Genomic DNA, 22,738 nt, shown 5'->3' with positions numbered 1-22,738 from the left:
TGCGGTAGCCCGCGCCAGGCCCCGCCTCCGCCGTGCCGCACCCCGGCAAGGCGCGCTTCCGTGCGCGTGCACGGCTGCAGGGAAGTCGGCGGAAAGGAGGGCGGGGGAGGAAGGCTGAGGGAAGAGAGGGCACCCCCGGGCGCCAGGGTGCATTGTGGGAAGGAGGCGGCAGCGTCCCGGGCGGGCGGGAGGTGCACCAGCGGCGGCGGCGGCGGTAAATCCTCCCGGCCGCTCACAGCACTGTGGAGCCGCGTCCCCAGCCCGGCCTCGGACCGCGCGCCCCTCCTGCCCCTCGCGGCTTCTCGCGCGCCCGCCCCTCCCCGCGCGCCAGCCCTGCCGAGCCGGCCGGCCGGCCTGGCTCCCCTCCCCGGCCCCGACGGGCGGGCGGCTGCCCTGAGGAGGCGGGGAGGGGAGTGCTGGGCCGGCCGGCAGGCGGGCAACGATGCCGAACTTTTGCGCTGCCCCCAACTGCACGCGGAAGAGCACGCAGTCCGACCTGGCCTTCTTCAGGTTCCCGCGGGATCCGGCTAGGTAAGGGCGCCGTGGAGCGGGCGGCCGGGCCCACCTGCGCGGTGCGCGCTGCCGGCCGCGGGCTCCCGGCCGAGGGACGTGGGGGGTACTGTGCACTGTCGTCCGCCAGTCTTGGACCTCGGAAGGGAACCGCCGCTGGCGGGCGGACGGGACATCGGAGCACGTGCGCTGGCGGGGGCTTGGCGCGGAGGCGGGATGAGGTGGGCTCTCACCCTGATTGACTTGCTGTGTGATCTTGGGCAGGTCGCCTTCCTCTCTGGGCTTTCATTTCTTTAGCTGTCAAAGAGGGACTTGGACTCCGGTGTGGTCACCCGGGCCCATCTTTCTCCTTGCCATCCCCCACCCCAAGACAGCGTTTCTCTTCGGAGCCCGGCAGCCTTCTTTCATCTGAAGTCTGATGGCCACTGTTCCCTCATTCGGACTTAATCATTACACAGCGATAAAATTCAAGCTTTGACCGTTACTCATTATTTCTCTTGGTAATTGTGGTGCTAGCAGGGAATACACGTGAGGGCGTGGGAATTAATATTAACCTCTTTGAGGTAACGCACATACTGAACTTATATTTAGGAAGTGATAGAGTAGGGATTGTTCGAAAGATTGAGGATATTTCGTAGGCCTTTCTTGTTGGTTCAGTCATTTAAAAGCAGAGCCTACTGTGTGCCAAGCACTAATGTTATTGCTGGAATACAGAGGTGGATGAGATAGTGTTGTTGTCACTGGGGGGATATATCAACAGGCGCTTATGATATAGCCGTTGCATGCTACTTATTAGTAAAACAAATATTTATTGAAAGTCTATGTGTGTGGCATTGTTTTGAGCACTGGTGGGTACAGTTGAAAAAAATCAGTCCCTACTCAAGGAGATTGCGCTCTGGGGGTGCGGGGATGTAGTCATGTAAGATATATACAGTAGTGTGTTACATAGTAATAAATACCATGGAAAAAATGAAGCAAAGATTGGAGGGAAATTAGTAGTAGCAGAGAAGGCATAATTGCTGTTTTAAGTAGAATGATCAGAGAAGGCCTCCCTAAAAAAAGGTGAATTTGAGCAAAGAGCTAAAGTGGGTGAGGGTGCCAGCTATGAAGATATCTTGGGGAAGAGCATTACAGATTTTGCTGACAGTAAGTGCTACAACAAGGCATGCTTGTTGATGAAATCAGAAAGGGTATGTATGGGAGGAACAAATTGTATAGGAAATTGTTCATAGAAAACGTTGGCATCTATTCTGAGATAGAGTTAGGGTTCAGAGCAGAGAGATATTAACAGGATCACTAACCGCTTGTTAACTTGTAGGAAGCAAAGGTGAAAGTGGGAAGACCAATTAAAGGCTCTTGCAGTAATCCAGATTAGTAGAAGAGGAGGTGGTAAATTGTTTCATTTGAAATGAGGTTTGAAGGTGGTGTCAACAGGATTTGCTGAGGATACAGGTTGTAAAAGAAAAAGAAATCCAGAATGACTCCTGAAATTTTTAATTTGCGCATTTACTGAGAGAGGAAAGACTGCGAAGAGCAGGGTGGATGGTGGGGTATTAAAAGTTTGATTTGGGTCATGTGAAGTTTGGAAGACTTGATATTGAAAAATAGATGTATATCTTCATACCATATGCAAAAATGAACTCAAAATGGCTAATATTTAAATGGCCTAAACATGAAACTAAAACCATTGAACTCTTAGAAACAAACATGGAATTTGCTGTAGACTCTTAGATATGAAGCCAAAAACTCATGAAATAAAAGGAAAAATACACAAATTGGACATCATCAAAGTAAACTTTTTTTTTTTTTTTTTTTTTGTACGTGGATTGAACTCCAGGGATGCTTAACCACTGAGCCATATCGCTAACCACCCTTCCCTCCACTTGTTTTAGAGACAGGTCTTGCTGAGTTGTTTAGGGCTTCATTAAATTGCTGAGACTGGCCTCAAACTTGTGATCTTCCTGCCTCAGTCTCTCAGGTCACTGGGTGTTACAGATGTGCGTTACCTCATCTGACTCAAAATAAATTTCTGTGTCTCAAAAGATATTACCCACTCATACATTGCTTGCGGAACTGCAAATTGGTGCAGCCACTATGGAAAGCAGTATGGAGATTCCTCAGAAAACTTGGAATGGAACCACCATTTGACCCAGCTATCCCATTCCTCGGTTTATACCCAAAGGACTTAAAATCAGCATGCTACAGTGGCACAGTCACCCCAATATTTATAGCAGCTCAATTCACAATAGCTAAACTATGAAACCAACCTAGATGCCCTTCACCAGATGAATGGATAAAGAAAATGTACCAGTACACAATGGAATATTACTCAGCCTTAAGAATAAGATTATGGCATTTTCAGGTAAATGGATGGAACTAGAAAATATCATGGTAACTGAAATAAACCAATCCCAAAAAAACCCAGAGGAATGAGAAGTTATGCTCCATTTGTGTACAATGTGTCAAAATGTATTCTACTGTCATGTATAACTAATTGAAACAAATTTAAAGTATAATAATAAAATTAAAAATACATATCTATACAATGGGCTACCTAGAAAAGTAGGGGCAAAGCTGGGAAAGAGTTTGTTTAGAAATTAGAGTACTTTAAAGTGAGGACCATAGAAAGTCACAGTATATGACTGAAATATTATTCAGCCTGAGAAAAAGAAGGAAATCCTGCCATTTAGAATAACAAGGGTGAACTGAGAGGACATTGGCATTGTGTTAAATAAAATGAGCCAGTCATGAAAGGACAAAAGCTGCATGAACCCACTTACATGAGGTATCTAAAATAGATTCATAGAAGTGGAGAAAAAGCATGGTGGTCACCAGGGGCTGGACAGAGAGAAAAAGTGGGAAATTGTTTTTCCATGAAAATCTGCTACATAAGTTTTTAGATCTCTGATGTACAACATAGTACAAAAAGTTAACAACATGGTATTGTACACTTTAAAATAATGTTGAAGATAGATCTCTTGTTATATGTTCTTGTAAAAACCAAACGAAAACCACCCATGGGAGTGTGTGTATGTATTATATTAAAATGTATTTGTCTTCACACATACAAAGACATTACCAAGGAGGAAAGAATGAAAGAAGATATTGGTAAAAAATAGAATGGATGAATCTGGACTACAAAATATGTTAAAAAAAAAAAAAAAAAAAACTCTTAAAAAGTCAACAATCGAAAGACAAATAACCGAGTTAGAAAATGGGCAAAGGACCCGAATAGATATTTCTCCAAAGAAGAAATAGAAGTGACTAATATGCACTTGAAAAGATGCTCTATCTCATTAGTTATTAGGGAAATTCAACTCAAAACCATAATGAGTTGACAAACATAGAATTACCATACCACCCAGCAGTTCCATCCCAAGGTGTGTAGCCAAAAGGATTACAAACTGCTATTAAAAAAAAAAAAATTAAAAAGCATACACCACTTATACAGTAGCATTGCTCACAGTAGTAAAAAAAGATGGAAATAACCCAAAGTCTATCAGTGCTTGAATGAACAAAATGTGTATTAATACAGTGGAATATTGTTCTGCCATAAAAAGTAATAAAGTACTGCTACTGTTGATACATGCTATAGCATAGGTGAACCTCAAACATTATGCTGAGTGAAAGAAGCCAGATATAAAAGATCATATATTATATGATATGAAATATCCAGAATAGGTGAGTCCATAAAGACGGAAAGCAGATTGGTGGTTGCCAGGGAATAGAGGACAGGAGGAGTGGGAAATAACAGATTAAGGGATACAAGTCATTTCTGTTCATATGTAATTGAGTGCTTTTTTCATTACCCTCAGGGAAATATGGTCTTTTGGGGCTTATAGTCTCAGAATTGGAAGGAATTTTAGATCTAGTGCAGTCTTCTTGGAATGCTGAAATTCCCTCAGTATTAGTGTCTTTTAACCTTCTTTGGGGTCATTGTGCCTTTAAAAGAATCTAACATAAGGACACTTACCTTAAAAGAAACAAATCCAGTTTTGCATTTCACCATAAAGATACTCATGGACTCTGGAGAGCTGTATACATTCCTGACACGTGGTTTCTGCCTTTGCTAAAATACTCCGCGTTTCTTTGTGAGAGACACCTAGAGGTCCTGGACAACCTTAGCTGTTGTTTCTTCCTTGTTTTGAGTGCAGATCTGCCTCCTGTGATTTATGCTTTGGAGAGTTAGTTTTGTCCCCAAATTGACACGAAGCAAGTCTGTGCCTTGTTCCATGTAAGAGCCCTTTGAATAGTTCAAGATCAAATTATAAACTTTTTTGAACTTTGTTTTTAAACAACTTTATTGAGATATAATTCACATATCATATAATTCACTTATTTAAAGTATATAATCAATGGCTTTTCATATGTTACATTATTTTAGAATTTTTGACAACATATATATAACAAAATTGATCGTTTTGACCATTTATTTTTTATTTTTGTGGTGTTAGGGATCAAACCCAGGACCGTGTACATGCTAGGGAAGGGCTCTACCCCAGCCCCATTTTAATCATTTTAAAATTTACAGTTCAGTGTTATTGATTATATTTACAGTGTTGTACAGTCATCATCATCACTGTTCCCAAAACATTTTCATTCCGCCAAAAAAATACCTTTGTAACCTTAAAGCTTCACTTCTCATTACCCTGTCCCTAGCCTCTGGTAACCTCTAATCCACTTCTAGTCTCTGCAGATTTGCCTGTTGTAGGTACCTCAGGTAGGTGGAATCATAAGATTTGGATTTTATGTCTGGTTTATTTTATTTAACTTAATATATTCAAAATAACTTTTCAATTTCCTTTTTACTGTACCCACAGTTAATTTATACAAAGAAGTAGTTCTTTTTTTCCTATAAGTGGGTTGTAAGGAAGGTTGATAAAGGGTGTGTTTACCAACCTACCTATTCAAAAAAGTTAATCGACATTGTTAACTAGCAACAAAGATAAATATATTTAATGCTCTTAAGCTGTACATTTCCCATTCATTGTATTTTTAAATTCCATGTACATTTTTAGGAACAGATATTTAGAAATAATTAAAAATTCAAGAGTGTAATCCATAGAGGACACAATGTACAATTTGACATACCATAATAGTTCTTATTGGCTTAGAAAAAGTACCGTTCATATGCCTTTTTTTTTTTTTTAAGTGAAATTATTCGATCAGCTTAGCTTAGGGCAGGGACATGAAGGTTACTGATTACTGAAAATTAAAGTTAAAACATCATCGTCTATAAAGTTTTGTTGCCTCAGGGTAGCTTGCCTAATGCAGAGACTTGGCAGGGGGTACATAGGGGCAGCTCTCAGCTGTGCTCAGCCCCAAATCAATGAATTGCACCCATTAGAGTGAGATGGGCAATCGAGGCTCTTCCTCCTCAGGCAGTTAGTGCTATGAGGCAGTGGTGACAGTGATGTGTTCCAAGGTTCTTTTGGCAATCTAATCAAAGTTAATTGAGAGTTGTTCTTTGCCTTGTAAAATGTAAAAAACTGTGGTTTTCTGGGGGCTCACAGAGGTTTGTATTTTAGACCAAGTAATCTGTAATCAAATTTTACAACAAAATGCACTGAATAATTTATAAACAACAAATTTATTTCTCACAGTTTTGAAGCCTGGGAATTCCAAGGTCAAAGTGACAGAAGATTTGGCGACTGGTGAGGGACTCGCTTTCTGCATCATTGATTGGTACCTTGTTATATCCTTACATGACAGAAGAGGCAAACAAGTTCTCTTGGGTCCCTTTTGTAAGGGCTCTAAACCCATTCTTGAGGACTCGCCCTCACAACCTAATCACTCCCAGATGACCTACTTTCCAAGAGCACTGCACTGGGGATTAAGTTTCAACATGTGAATTTGGGGGGAATACAGACATTCAGACTTCAGCAGTTCCCAAGACTCTCAGGGATTCTGCAGTGTCAGAGCTATTTTCATAACACTGATGTTATTATTTTTCATGCTCATGCTCTCAGGAATATACAGTGGAGTTTTGGGGGCTATATAACACATGGCATTATCGTTTTGGATAAGTTAGGTATTTTTTTTCTAGATTTTTTTTCTTTTTTTAGGGTACTATGGATTGAACATTGGGGCACTTTATCACTGAGCTACACCCCCCAGTTCTTTTATTTTGAGACAGGGTCTCATTAAATTGTCAAGGGTCTTGCTGAGTTGCTGAGGCTGTCCTTGAACTTTGGATTACTCCTGCCTCATCTTCCAGGTTTTTGGAATTATAGGCTTGCACCTCCACATCCGCCAGGGAGGTTTTAATAGCCTTTTAAAACTGCGTATTAATGTAAAGACAGGATTTATGGACATGTTAAATATTGAAGCAAAGGTGAGAATCTGTCTTAAGTTATATATTAAAGAGATTTGCAGAGTTGGAGAACAGTCTGCTTACTAAATATGGTGGGGTTTTTTTGTTCTAAATAGTTATACATGACAGTAGAATGCATTTTGCTACATCATACATAAATGGAGTATAGTTTCCCATTCTTCTGGTTGTACATGATATAGAATCACAGATTGTGTACTCATATATGCACATGGGTCATGATGTCTGATTCATGCTACTGTCTTTCCTACCCCCAGACCCTCTCCCCTCCTTTCCCTTCCCTCTGTCTAATCCAAAGTGTGTGGTTTTTCATTAAAATACTGCATGCATTAACATGAAAGGAGGCTATTGATGAATTAATAAAGATTTTTAAATTGTTCTCAGTTTTAATGTCTGTAATAATGTATATTGTTAGATAAAAAGGTGTAAGTAATGGAAAGAAATATGTGGATTCAGGGTGTCACCCCACTTTGTTAAAGGAAAAGGCCATAGCCTGGAATACAGGAAATAAAACAGTGACAGAGCTGGGAAAGGAGAAATGTTGGTAAAAATCTGAGAGATTATTTTATAACTATGTGAATGTATGTGTGTGAGTTTGTGTGTATATATAATATATGTAAGAATATGTGCTTATACATACATATATGTATGCAGGAAAGACTTATTGCGGTTTTATATATCATATAACTATTGATGTAGTTATAAAATGTGCATAAATCATAAGCATATAGCATGTTGGACTTTCAGAATGGCATGTCCATGAAATTTTTTAAAAATAGAGTATTATGGGGCTGCACTTGCCAGGCATGTGTGAGGCACTGGGTTCAATTCACAGCAGCACCATATAAAAAAATAAAGTGGAAGTTAAAAAAAGAAAAGAATATTACTTTTTTAAAATAATAGGTGTTGCTAGCATTCCAAACTGCTTTTCCTCTGTGGCTTTCCTAGTCATTATCCTACTTGCTCCAGCATTAACAACTTTAGATAAGTATACTTTCAGAGACAGGGAGAAAAGCAAGGGGAAGCTTTTTTATTTGAGATACCTTGGACTCCAGAGGTCTCCTTTGTGCCCACTCTCAGTTGTTACCTCTCTCCAGTGGTATCTATAATTCTGGCTATCACTGTGTTGGGGAAACCTAAGACCACCCCCTATTTTTTTTTTTTTTCCTGTGAGGCGCCAGGGATTTGAACTGTGGCCCTTGTGCATGCTAGGCAAGCGCTCTCCAAAATGAGCTATTTCTTCAGCTCCCACCCCCTATTTGGAGATTCACTAGAAGGACTCATGGGACTCTCCATATAGTTGTACTCACAGCTAAGATATATTGCAGCAGTGTAGTAAGGGGACACATCTGAATCATGAGGGGAGGACACCAGCAGAATCAGGATGAATTCATTCAGGCTTCTTTATGCTCTTTTCTTCACTTAAGAGGTCCTTCAGAGACCGTTTTCCTCAGTAGTTGAAATACAGCAACCTATGGACCATGTTTCTCCCTGGAGTAGTCTATTACAGACTCAGAGCCCAAGATTTTTATTAGGGCCTGGTCAATGAGCAGTTTGTGCCTAGCATATACTAACATTCCAGACTCCCAGAAGGAAGGCAGTTATTCATTATAAATCATATTATTTGCACAGTGTTGGCACAGTGCCACCTTACCAGTTAGGAAGCATTTTATATCAGTGTAGGGAACTATTTACCAGCTAATTTCCCGGACACCTGCCAAAGACTCTTAAGCCTTTTTGGGGATGGCAATTTTAGGCATGCTATCTGTGTTAACTTTTTCTGAACAAAGCCATAAATGAGTTGTCTGTTCACATAGTGTATACTTTTGTCTTCTTCCACTTAACATGATTGTGTGTGATCACAAGTAGTTTGTTTACTCCATAGGCAGATCCCTTTCCATGGAATGAACATACCAATTTGTCCTTTCTTTTGTCTATGGGAGTTGTTTCACCTCCCCAGTATTTGGTATTATGCCTTTTACGCTGTAGTCATTCTTTTGGGTATGTAGTTATATTTTGTTGTGGTTTTAATTAATATTTTCTTGATGTTGGTTTTTTTGTTTTTTTCTTCACATCTAAGTATTGGCCATTTTGGTAAAGTTTTTATTGTAAAGTGCCTGTTCAAAGAACTAGTAGAAGTTCTTTGAATGTATTTTGGCTGTGAGTCGAGTCCATTGCTGGATATATTCGTTAGAGAGATCTTCTGTTTTGTGGGTTGCCATTTCACTCTCTTAAGTGGGTTGTTTTGATGAAGAAAAATTACTGACTTAAAGTAGCCAGATCATTTAATTTTCTCCTGAAATTTGTGGTTTCTGTTGCCTTCTTTAAGAAGGCGATGAAGATAGTTTGTTATCTTTTAGTGGCTTTATGGTTTTACTTTCATATTTAGATCTGTGTTCACTTGGAATTTATTTTTATGTATAGTGTAAAAGTACCTGCAAATATTCATTTTTGGCATAATGAATTTTGTATAATTATACTGCACCAGTAACATTTTTAAGATAAAATCATTTTATTCATATTTGTCATACAGATATCCAACTGACTCAGCACTGTTGAAAAAAATCCATCTTCACTGCTGTTCAAAGCTACTTTGTCTTAAGTGTCCATAGCTTTCTATCTTGTTCCATTGTTCTGTCCTTGTACAATACCATATTGTCTTAAGCTTTGTAAGTCTTAATATCTGGTAGTGTATTTCCACCTTTTTTCCTCCCTCAAGATCATCTTGACTATTAGCCCTATGAATTTCTGTGTAAAAAATTTCAAAGTAATTTTGTCTCTCTTACACACAAACTCTCTCTCTCTCTCTCTCTCTCTCTCTCTCTCTCTCTCTCTCTCTCTCTCTCTCTTTCTTTCTCTTTCTCTCTCTCTCACTCATTAGACTGGGATGATATTGAATTAGTAATCAATTTTGGGAGCACTGATGCTTAGAATTCAGTGTTCCAGTTCATGAACTTATATATTCCTCCATTTGTCTTCTTTAAACAAAAAAATTATTAGTGGTCTTACACACCTTTCACTGTCTACTTCTGTGTATTCAGTAGGGGTAATTAATTGGACTTTCTGTCTTAATCTGTTCTTCTTGATCATTGGAATCTGGGTGGCTATTGATATCAGAAAAATATTTCAGCTTAGTTCAGGGATTGTGTGGACAGTACTATTCTATGTGGACAGTCTTCAGAGATGAAGAATTTAAAAACAAACTTAACAGTAGCAGTATGGCAAATTATTTTATGGCAAGATAGTTTTTATACTTAATATTTTGATTTTGAGCCAGATCGTGGCACACACCTATAATCTCAGCCACTTGGGAGTCTATGGCAGGAGGACTGCAAGTTCAAGGTTAGTGTGAACAACTTGCAAGACCCTGTCTCAAAATGAAAAGGGCCAGAGATATAGCTCAGTGATAGAGCACCTCTGTATTCAATCCTGAGTACACTGTCCCCTTCCCCCAATTTTATTTATTTTTTTATTTCGAAACATGAAGTATTTATAATCATAATGTACAACATATTAAAATACAGACATGTTAGGCATCATTGAGTGATACAATACTTCTTGGTTGAATGAAATGCTGTGCAGTTTAGGTGTGTGGTTTTAGTTTAGGCTTGAAATCAAGTGTCACCCTGGTTTTACATATTTAGACTGGAGGGAATGACGTATCAACGTGTGGGGTGAATGTGGATGTGGCATTGAAACCCAGGAAAAGGTACTATTGTGTAATTACAGCATGAATGTTTTCACATTGTGACACTATTTTTCCATGGCAGAAATTTTATTCTTAGAAACTTAGAGTGAGGTAAAGATATAGTTGTAACTTAGCAAATTACTCAACATTTCTGTGTCTTGGTCTCTTCATTAGCACAAAGGGAATAATAATAGTACTCACCTTGGAAAGGACTTAGAAATAATAATAGTACTCACCTTGGAAAGGACTTAGAACAGTATCTAGCTCATAATAAATGCTTAGTGGCATTATTATTTGTCTTTCTGCAAACAACTTTCTGCAAATAAGCACTTGAAGAGGACATGGACTTTATCTTGTTCACAATCTTAACATTTTCTGTACGTGGGATTGTGTAGACACAGTTGCATTCATGGAACCTGTAATATAGTTTGTATGTGTATCATTGTAGATAAAGCATGCTCATAATAAGGCAAATGATTATAGCCTTCATGCTTCCACAAGAAACTAGTTGTTTATAGAACTTGTACCTGCTAATTTTCTGCAATAGCAGTGTTGTTTCATTTGCTTAAGTTGAACTTCTGAAGGGATGTAAGGCTGTTGGCCTTGTGCAACTTTTCACTTGTACTGCAGATGGTTAAGTCCTCTCTTACAACGTTCTGGGAGTTGGAAGACCCACCTTTAAGTTTTACTGCTGATTTTGGACATGATTTCTTCTTAATCTTGTCTGTAATTGAAGGTTTATACTACCTGATTTCTGTGGTCCCTTCCAACTCTCATTTTGTAATTAATCAGCTTCTCCAAATTATATTCTAGGGGAGGGGAGTAGGAATCCATCGTTATTAATATGTATTTACCTTAAAACCAAGTGCTGAAATTAAAATGTCAAGCTCATGTTTTGTAATTGTATTTTGGTTTTATTTATAGATGCCAGAAGTGGGTCGAGAATTGTAGGAGAGCTGACCTGGAAGATAAAACACCTGATCAACTCAATAAACATTATCGATTATGTGCCAAACACTTTGAGACTTCTATGATTTGTAGAACTGTAAGTAATAGGAGAACTTGGTTTCTTCCTCTCTTTTTCTGTCTGGTTGGAAATGTAAGTTTTAATAATTGAAAGATATCCCTCTACCCTACCATTTTTTAAAAATGAAAATAAGTTTGGAGTGGAATAGTATCTGTTTTGCTCTAAAAATTCTGTCGTTTTCTTTATTCCCCTATTCCTGATGCCCCTTTTCCAGTCATCAGAGGTGACCACTTTTAATCCTCTAGATAGTTCTAGATGATCTTAATACTATGTTTAAGAAAATGTTTTTATTTGGAGCAACTTCTCTAGAACTTTTTCATATCTTCATCTAGGAGTAGTGCTCTTTGTTTTCATGTTTTTGAATGTACTCTTAGAATCAACACTTAATTTTTATATGCTAGATACAACAGGAAATAAATCATAGGTAATATGAAAAAAACATTTCCATCAGCAATTTGCAGTTTTACATTCAGACCTTGTACTTTCTGGGTCCCAGTTTCTAATGAGAGTAGACCAGACCTAGATTTTTAACCCTCTAGGATTCTGTTACTGCTGTGATTCATAAAAGGCACAAATAGGTCAGATTTGATTGAAATGAAGTAAAAGCAAAACACTTTAATAATTAGTAAGGAACAAAGTTTTGGTAAATAATATGCAGTGTTCTTGTTTAGGTATAAGTAATGTATCATCTCAGCAAGATAAACTTTATTTGAAGGTACACTATATACTGTTATGCAGCAATTTATTTTGATATTTTTTTCAGATACATTTTGCAGAGGCATCAGAAAACTAAAGAATGATTGGGTTATTTTATTTCTCAAAATTAATTGAAGCAGATACTTGTGAAGTCATTGGGAGGTGAGCCAATTCCGGTTCAACAGTTTAATCACAAATATTTGAGGGATATTTTTTTTTTGCCTTGCTTTGTTAAGAGCGTAATAATGATCAACCAAAATAAGAGGTTTCATATGTTTAAAAGGCAAACTGCTTTTATGTTCTTGACACTAAGTAAAAATATCCCAAATTATTTAAATGCCATATATGCATTTTGCATTTTTATTTTAGTAATAAATATGGCCTTTTAATTGGATAATTCCAACCATATCAATATGAGAAATTTAAAATGTAGTTTACTCTTGTATTCTTGTTCAGTCAGAGCATAGAAGAGCAAGGTGAGGTAATTTTGTTTTTATAATTTCTGAATGATTTGTCAGTCTTGAATAAATTAACCCAAATGTGAAAAATATTCTTCAACTGTATGTAGAAGATGATGCTGGTATTAAAAGCTGGATTATCTGATCTCTGTATTAAAATGTTTAAGAGTTTTGGCCTCGTTAGTTTGGCATTTATGTACTCGTTAGTAAACATTCATGACTAATTCAGCAAAAACCAAATGTTTTATTATCTTTGATTCTAGAGTAAGATTAATATGCAGGGCCTGGTGGTACACACCTGTAATCCCGGTGGCTGGGGAGGCCAAGGCAGGAGGGTTACAAATAAGTTCAGAGATAGCCCCAGCAACTTTGCCAGGCCCTGTCTCAAAATAAAAGGGAGGCAGGCTGGGAATGTGGCCCAGTGATTAAGCACCTCCGAGTTCAATCCTTGCTAACCCCCAAAATAAAATAAGATTAATAATGTTTGCTCAAACCTTAAATCAGCAGTTAAAGATTAAATCTTGATGCTGAATTAAAATTATTCTTATGAATTGCATATAACTTTTCTGGCATGTATAATTATAAATAAGTATTTATAAAATGTTATGTTTTTGATCTTTGCTTTATTTACTATAAAATGGCAAATTAGATTTGAATTTTTAAAGTTCATTAGACTGTTTAATCCCTCCCTTCGCTTAATAATTTTTAACATATCAAAAGTTGACTGTATATGTATACATGTTTGTTTATTTTTGAGGCTTTTGCTCAATGGGAAAGAGATGGAAAGCTTAGGCTATATGAGTTTTTGCCCCTTTCAATGGTTGTGTCTCTAACTGATCAAACTCCCCAGTAGACTCAGGATCCCTAGCCAGGCACTAGAAACTGTATCATTAAGAAATCATATTTTCTTCTCTCTGTTTTATTTGATGCATGGGATTGAGCTGGAAAATACTGACTGAATAAAAATCCTTCTGAAGTAATAAGTGACTTTTTGGATAATACCCAAGATCATGTGTTTCACTTAGATACATGTTTCCCCTCAGACCTTCCTAACTTCTGTTCTCTGGGTGAAAAAAATTAGAGGAGTTATTATTTTTGCTTGATATATTTGAATATGCTTCAATAGTCAACTTTGAAACACTCACTGCTCCCAAGAAAGCTTTTTAAATGGGGAGAGGGAGAAGGGAGGGAGGTGTGTGTGTGTGTGTGTGTGTGTGTTTCCCATAGCAACTTCAGGGAGAAATTAAAGTTACTGTTTCTTTTGACTAGCCAAGTATATTATAGAAGTTATTCATCTGTTACTCACCCTCTTAATAAACTTCCTGTCTTGCCTAGCCTGTTCTGGACCAACTGTGGTAAACTGTCACCATCTAGGTATGGATGCAGCTTCTAGTTAGGTTGGATTAGATTAACAGGAAGTGAAATAGAGAATGATCATCCTTCAATGTTAAGTTCATTAGAGCTAGAAGGGAATTTAGAAATATGAAGTGTAGGGTGATATGAGTTGTGGCTCTTGAGTCTATTTTTATCTTAGGAGTTTGTAATATGTATTTAAAATATAAATGGCTTGTTAAAGGTTTATCTTAGAGTTTCGTTGCTTAAGACTGTATTAACTAAAGAAGTAAGTAGATTGTATGGAAGTGATAGTAGTATAACTGAAATGGCAAGCAATCTGATCACTAATATGTGAATAGTTTCATTTTGAGGAATGTTGATCTAGTCAATACCCAAGTAAGAAAAGGAAACTGGGGCCCAAAAAAGGGAACTAATTTAACTAAAGGGCTATTAGTGAATCACTAGTAGATTTTACCTTAATTCCTACGTCTCCTGGGTCCCAGTACAAAAGTATTTTCACTGTACCTTGGTGCTTCTCAGTAATATTAGCAAAAGTGGTATGAATAGCAGGTAAGGAAGGAAACATTGTTGTAGAACATACAGGAGGGTAGGTTATTTGGAAGATTTGTACATCCTATAATTTGGTGGGCTCATGGAAGTACAGAACAGATAAAGTGGCTGGGAAACTGAATTAGAAATATATGTACAAAACTCAAATACATTTTTATACCTACTGTCAACTCAGTTTAATTTATAATAGTAAGATTACCAAAAGGGCAAATAAGAAATAGATGTAGTAGACTGACTTAAACTGATAGCAGATTCTGCAAGTCTGTATACTTTAGAGCTAAAGAAGTACTAGGGAAATCTTTAATATAGAATTTTATTTTTTCTGAAGGGCCATCTCTGAATTAACACATTTTTCTTTTTCAGAGTCCTTATAGGACAGTTCTTCGAGATAATGCAATACCAACAATATTTGATCTTACCAGTCATTTGAACAATCCACATAGTAGACACAGAAAACGAATAAAAGAATTGGTATGTCTTTGTGCTTTCAGATTTCCCACCTCCCCATAATACTGTGAAGTCAAATATAGGTGCATTTATGTTAAAAACGGCCCAAATTATTCTGTATATCCAAGGTAACATAATGGGAAACAAATGCTATGATAAGTAAACTGGATGTAAGATAGTTAATCTGTTTTAGTATGGTTTAAATTGGAAAACCTCCCTTAAATATAGCTGGCCACTTTCAGGCTATTAGTTCATTTCCTTCTTAGAACTGGGGATAATCAGAAGTGCTTTCTTTTCTTTGGTATTAAGGAAAATGGAGCTGAGGTAGCTTTCCAGAATCGAGCACAAACGGAATAAAGAGATGGAAGATGTCAAAGTTGAGGCATGAATGGTTTTAGAGATAAGAATTCTATCACTACTAAGATATTGACAAGGGTTAGAAAAACTTTAAAATCTTTGAATATAACATAATTTACTGTTTCTATATTCCTGTGATGTTTTTCAGTTCTGCTAATTTTCTGTTTTTATTGACCTTCAAGTGAACAAAATAAAGCTACTCAGACTCCTTGAGTCCATGACTTCTGTCCTCATTATCACTGTCAAGGCCTTTATTTTATTTTACTATTTTTCCTTCTTCTTCCACTATTACTATTCCCATTCTGTCCTTTCCTGTTAGGTAGTATATTAAATATGTCATTATCAATTCATCCATTTTATGCTTTTTTAAGATAACATCTAATTTTTCTTATTTTTTTCTCTGTTTACCTTTCATATTTAGATCTTAGATTCATTTGGACTTCTGTGGTGTCCAAGTGAAATTTAACTTTGTATTTCTCCTTATGGAAAATTAGTTTTATCAGTGTGTTTGTGTTAGCTTTCCATTCCTGTGACAAATGTCTGAGACAGCTGAAAAGGAGGAAGGGTTCATTTTAGACTAATGGTTTCAAGTCTTAGTTCATGGTTAGCTGGATCTGTTCTTTTGAGCCTGTGGTGAAGCAATACATCATGGCAGGGAGCTCATGGTGGAACAAAGCTGCTTACTTCATGGCAGTTTGGAAGCAAAGAGAGGAAGGGGACAAGGTCCTACTATATTCTTCTAGAGAATGAGTGATCTAAATTCCTTTTACTAGGCCCTACCTCCTGAAGGTTCCACTACTTCCCTGCAGCTCCACAGGCTGATGACCAAGCCTTGCATATGGATCTTTGGGAAACATTTAAGATCCAAACAATAACAATAATCTTGTTAATGAATTCATCCAGTGGTATAACATGCCACCTCTGTTATATACCAACTTTAATGCAAGACTGCTTCAGGATCTGTTCCACTGGATTATTTATTTACATCTGAACCACATTGTTCTTACTACTATGGTTTTGTAATCTTACTTTCAAATAGAGTTGATTTTTAAACTCTTCTTTTTCAAAACTTCCTTAGCTATTTGTGAACCTTTGTTCCTTCATACAAATTTGAGAATTCTTGGGTCAAGTTCTCCTAGAAATCCTGTGGGATTTTCATTATATAATTGTTTTGAATTGACATTTTTATGCTATTAATTAGTCCTATCCATGAATTTAAGAAACCTGATAAAATGGCTGCCAAATAATAGCAATCATTAACAAATCTAAATGCTGGTTCTTTGAGGAAACTATTAAAATTCTTTTAGGAACACACAGAGTCAAATTTTTTAAAACATTGGGTTTTTTCTTGGTGCTTGGAATTGCTTAGCCTTGTGTATGCTAAGCAGGTGCTCTGTGACTGAGCTATACCCCATCCAAATTTGTGGGGATGGGTGTTGTTGCAGTTCTTATGGGGGAAAACCATACTTTCTTCCTTAGATTACTTCCTAAAGACATGGTTCTTGTTTTTGTATAGAGTGTAAATTCTGGTTGAGATTGTTTCTAACAATTCAGAAGAACTTTTAAATAAATTAATACTAATAGTCTACTGAGTTTTCTGTGTAATTGTATCAACCTAAAATAAAGAAAAATTGCTTCCAATTCTTAAATATTTTTAGTTTTTTCTGTTACTTGTCTTATTGTTCAGTCAGGGTTCCTAATACTATGTTAAATAGTTCCAGTGATGTCACATTGCCTTGTTCCATTCAGTATGATGTTTACCATTTATATCAAGTTGAGGAAATTCCCTTCTAGACTGATACTCAAGAGTTTTTATCAGAATTTGTTGAACTTATCAAATGCTTTCATTTAATCTATCAAGTTGAAAAGTTCATAATTTTTTTTCATTCTTTAGTAACGATGAATTTTCTGTTGTCACTTCTGATGAACCCTAATTGATTGTAACATTTATTTTTATACACTTGGATTCTGTTGGTCAATATTTTATTTAGGATTTTGCCTCTGTAAGTGTTGGCCTATAATTTTCTTTTTATATATTTTCTTTATCTAGTTTTGATGTCAAGATTCTAGTCAGGTGTGATGTTGTACGCCTGTAATCCCAATGGCTCAGGAGGCTTGAGAGTTCAAAACCAGCCTCAGCAAAAGTGAGACTCTAAGCAACTCAGTGAGACCCTATCTCTAAATAAAACACAAAATAGAGCTGGAGATGTGGCTCAGTGGCTGAGTGCCCCTGAGTTCAATACCTGGTACCCTCCCCCACACACCCACACCCCCTGCAAAAAAAAAGATTCTATTAGCTTCATGAAGTAAGTTGGATACCTTTTCTTTTTTTCCTCCCCCTTAATCTTTCTAGAAAATCTTGTATAATATAGATATTATCTGCTCTGTGAAAGGTAGAACTTAGTAAATCCATCAGAGGCTTGGAGTGAGTGAGGGAAGATTTTGATTGCTATTCTAATTCCTTGGTTTTCTCTTTCCTCTTGTGTTTTATTATGTCCAAAAGTTGATGATCTTTATCTGGAATTTTTGAATGGATGCGTTTCTCTGTTCCTGAAATTATTTTAATAAATCAAAGGACCAGTAGTCAAGTTTTGTCAGTGATTGCTGTACTTGTGAGCTATTTTATTGGTTCTTTTTGATTTGGAGGATTTACTTTCTGGCTTTTTCTAGCTTTTTGAATATTTAGCTCACATATCTATTCAAGGATACTTTAGATAATGTAATGCTTTCACTGTTCAGCTCTCAGTATTTTGTAACTTCTATTTCTTTAACATAGGATTATTTTTTGTTTTTAGTTTACAGACATGGATTTATTTTTTAAAACCATTTTATATTTTTTATTTGACATGTTACTAAGTGATGCATAGAGGATGTACATAATCTGTGAGAGATGATTCTTTCTTGTTTTTTGTTTTTGTTTTTAGTTGTAGATGAACACAGTACCTTTATTTTATTTATTTTTATGTGGTGCTAAGGATCAAACCCAGTGTCTCACATGCTATGCAAGCACTGTACCACTGAGCCAAAACCCCAGCCCTCTTCCTAGTTTTTTTTTGCCTCTGTTCTTGCTGTTGAAATCTGGTGCCAACTTGATTCCTATTCTTTTTGGGTGATCTGCTTTTTCTACCTCAAAACTTTTATAATTTTTTCTTTATATTTGACATTTAAAATTTTATTGAACTATATATATGTGAATTTTTTCTTAACCAGCATATTGACCATTATCTGAAGACTTAAGTCTATATTTATAATTTCCATTTATATATATATATATAAATTATATATATATATATATATATATAGTAGTACTAGGGATTAAACTGAGGACCTCATACGTGCTACCCCACCCTGGGACTTAAATCTTTAAATTTTGAGAAATTCTCAATTTTTATTTCTTCCCTTTGTTATTTCTGTTTTTCTGAGACTTCTTATACATGAATGCTGACATATGACAATCTTTTCTATTTAGTAATGTGTATCAGGGGTGAGTAGCTCAACTACCTCCTGTCCGGTAGCTGTCTTCTATACTCTGCCTCTTAGGGAACCTCAAATATTTCACAGCAGGCAAATACTTCCAAGTCTGCCAGCCTTGTTACTGGGCAGCCCACCAGGTAAAGAGGGAGTGTTGCAGGTGGACCTGTTGCTGACATTCTTGTTATCAGCAGCATATGCAGAGCTGTTCGGCCGGTACCGTACAGTCCCAGCTATCACAGACCCTACTACTTTCCCTCCACAAGATAGTAATGGGTAGGTTTTTCCTCCATCTAACCCTGAGTGGTGTCATAGTGCATAGACTATGCTCCATGCATTCATTTCTTTTCCTTGCTGGCACTCTGTTACTCCTACTTCCCGGGGCTTTCTCATCATTTTTGTTAGTTTCAGCAATTAAGCAGCCTGTATCTTATGTGCCATCTCTAAGGTTAGATTGGGAAGGGGGATAATTTACATCCTCTTGAATTTGATTCCAAGTGCCTTGGTATACTTTTCATGTTCTTTACTACCTAGTAAAGCTTATAATCTAAAGTTTGGATTATTTAGGTAGAAAATAAGTTAAATGATATATTTTTCCCTTCTAGGACTTAATTATAAGCTTGGAGTGATTAGCAAATTATTATTATTCTGACTTTCCCATCATCTGTTTAAAGAACATATTTAATATAAGAATTTATGCTCTTGAAAGAATAAAACTTAATTCAAAATAGGCTTTTTATTTAAGATGATATACTGGAGGTCAGTTCTGAAACATGTTTTTTTTTTTTTTTCTTTTTTTCTTTTTTTTTCTTTTGGTTATTTAGAGTGAAGATGAAATCAGGACACTGAAACAGAAAAAAAGTAAGTGATAGTGTTAATGACTCAGCTTCTGAATGCCTTTTTAAAAGGCCTTGACCTGGTAAGAACAAATAAATATGTTCTGTGTCCACAACCTACCCTGAGAATGGATGTAAGAGTGTGGTCAGCTTTGTCCTGTGGTCTGAAATTATCAGAGATTAAAGTCTTAATCCAGTTTGTCTTTATTGAGTTCTGCCAAGCCACACACTTTGCCCTGTGCTGGCCTCGCAGAAGTGGCTCCTTCTCCCTTTTGGTGCTTTCTGTGTTGTTGGGGTGGCAGGGACACAGATAGTATCCCAGGGTAGGGAATGAAGGGCAGGTACCACATTTCTGTCCACCCAACTTGTGGTGCATAATAGATTCTTTTTTTTGTTTTGTTTTGTTTTTTTGCGGTACTGGGGATCGAACCCAGGGCCTCGCAAGCACTCTACCGACTGAGCTATCTCCCCAGCCCCATAATAGACTCTTGATAAATGTTTAAGGAATAAATGCATATGGGGGAGCATTTGGTGTGTTGGACATAGTGGCAGGTACTGATGCCTGAGCCTTTGCCAAAGAGTGGCAGCTAGAAGTTGTTTTGGTTCCTATCTACTATTTTGTTTTTGTTCCTATCTACTGTTTTGTTCCTACTACTATTATCCTCCTCCTCTATCTCCTGTTCTACCATTGACATAAACTTTTATTGATGCCAAATCATCATTCTAAGTGCTTTACTTCATATTAATTTATTTAATTATCACAGAACTTGTGATAAGTAATATTTTAATTCTCCCTTAATAGATGAGTAGACACGGACTCAAGCAAAGAAAGGAGGAAAAGATTCTATACAAAAGTAGAGTGGCATGAAATAGGATGCTAGATTTGGGAAACTACACTTACTTTGATGGTTTTGGATAAACTATGATACTTAGAAAATGAACCCAAAGGGCACCACAGAGGCCAGGGTGTGGGCTGTTGACAGAGGGAACCATTGAGGGTTTTAGTAGTTGATACCATGGACCTCATTTCATGTTATGTGGAACACTGTTGAAGTAGGAAAGGTAACATTGCTGGCAGGGAGGCCAGGACCCAGGGAACTTGTATTCAGATGAGTTACATATGGAAAGATATCCAAAAGAAGAGTGACTAGCTTTTCACCTTAGGTTTTTGCTCCTTAATGAACATCTTTTTGAAAAAATGAAAACCATAGAATTGATACTTGTTGATTGAGGATGGAGAAGTAATGGAGGACAGGAGGAAAGGAGACAGGCTATCAGGCAGGCATTGAGGATAACCTCTTGCTTTCTGCATGGCAAAAACCTGCATAGTGTAGAACACTGCTTTGTATGTATGATGAATAGATGGCCTCTGAGCTGAGAAGGGGTGAGGAAAGAGTAATCTCTGCCCTTGCTCAAGTCTGATGACGCTCTGGCAGGCCTGGAAGCACAACTTCCACATCCTCCAATCACACTAGTCTTTGCTTTATATTTTGCTATCCTGCTTCTCCGTTTTACCTTAGTGCTGTTGCTGGAATACTTCCTGCCAACTGAAGTGCCCTCCCTGCTCATATCTTCTGTATCAGGTCAGAATCAAGTACATCTTCTCTTTGCTGAACTTTTCCCCTTCCCCCATTGATAATGTACAATTTTTGATGGCTCTCTTGTAGTCTTGTAGGTTCTGTGATTCTTCAGATTTGGATTCTTTTCCTAGGCCACCACTGACCTGTATGACTGTGGGCAGTACTCTTAACCTGTAGGACCTCACTTTCCCCATCCAAATATGAGATTAGGTGAAGATTTCTAATACTAGCCTTAACAGTTACAGGAATCTATATTATATTGATTTGTATGACTGTCTCATCTCTCATATAAAAATGTTGCTTCATGGTTTGGTAGAAACAGCATCTATATGCACCTTAGAGCCGGACAAACTTAATTTGAATTTCACTGTTATCTTTCTAACTGCATTTATGACCTTGGGCAAGTTATTTATTGTCAAGTGGGGTTGATACCATCTTCCTGAAGAAAGAGTATGGTGCACATAAAATACTAAACACAGTGTCCTCCATAAATACTTACTTTCATTTCTGAAGGCATGAACTGTTGCCTTCATGGGACATACTATGTGAAGTGTGTTGTTAATTAAAAATCATTCCAATTTTATTTACATGTAGGATTAAAATCCGTTCCCAGTGTTTCTCCTTCTGTTGTCTTACTTTATTCTATCTTCCTCTGTGATCTAGTAGATCCCCTGTGAATGCTGGATGAACGAGTTTGTGGTTTTGAAATATTAGCCAATAATAAAATGTAATTTGTTTTGTGTGGTTTCTTATGAGACTGTAACAGACTCTTTGTTTTCCAGTTGATGAAACTTCTGAACAGGAACAAAAACATAAAGAAACAAACAACAGCAACGTTCAGAACCCCAGTGCAGAAGAAGGGGGTGATGAGCAGGATGAAGATATTTTACCTTTAACCCTTGAAGAGAAGGAAAACAAAGAATACTTAAAGTCTTTATTTGAAATTTTGATTCTTATGGGAAAACAAAACATACCTCTGGATGGACATGAGGCTGATGAAATCCCAGAAGGTCTCTTCACTCCTGATAACTTTCAGGCCCTGTTAGAGTGCCGGATAAATTCTGGTGAAGAGGTCCTGAGAAAACGCTTTGAGACCACAGCAGTTAACACATTGTTCTGTTCAAAAACACAACAGAAACAGATGCTAGAGATCTGTGAGAGCTGCATTCGGAAGAAACCTCAGGGAAGTGAGAGACTCACACTTCTTTTCCATTATCACTGACGATGTGGTGGACATAGCAGGGGAAGAGCACCTTCCTGTGTTGGTGAGGTTTGTAGATGAATCTCATAACCTGAGAGAGGAATTTGTGGGCTTCCTGCCTTATGAAGCTGATGCAGAAATTTTGGCTGTGAAATTTCACACTACAATAACTGAGAAGTGGGGACTAAATATGGAGTATTGTCGTGGCCAAGCTTACATCGTGTCTAGTGG

General features: G+C 37.4%; 1 protein-coding gene and 1 long non-coding RNA gene across 2 annotated transcripts; one reads left to right on the top strand and one right to left on the bottom strand.

Annotated features, from left to right (window-relative positions):
• Window positions 1–81: 81 nt before the first annotated feature.
• Window positions 82–22,528, top strand: THAP12 (THAP domain containing 12; the record flags this gene model as incomplete). The annotated part of the gene is made up of 5 exons (XM_079101782.1): window positions 82–531; window positions 11,454–11,574; window positions 14,979–15,086; window positions 19,715–19,751; window positions 22,089–22,528. Exons 1-5 carry the CDS (start codon window positions 443–445, stop codon window positions 22,526–22,528), a joined length of 795 nt encoding a protein of 264 aa, XP_078957908.1. The 5' UTR covers window positions 82–442.
• On the bottom strand, window positions 7,715–11,445 carry LOC306640727. The gene is made up of 3 exons (XR_013757877.1): window positions 10,766–11,445; window positions 9,716–10,730; window positions 7,715–9,678 (listed from the first exon to the last, which is right to left on the bottom strand). It is a non-coding gene; the product is annotated as an uncharacterized lncRNA (long non-coding RNA).
• Window positions 22,529–22,738: the final 210 nt, after the last annotated feature.

The sequence above is a fragment of the Sciurus vulgaris genome (genome assembly GCF_902686455.1).
Source record: "Sciurus vulgaris genome assembly, chromosome: 11".
NCBI classification, from domain to species: domain Eukaryota; kingdom Metazoa; phylum Chordata; class Mammalia; order Rodentia; family Sciuridae; genus Sciurus; species Sciurus vulgaris.
This window is presented reverse-complemented; position numbering and strand designations above follow the sequence as displayed.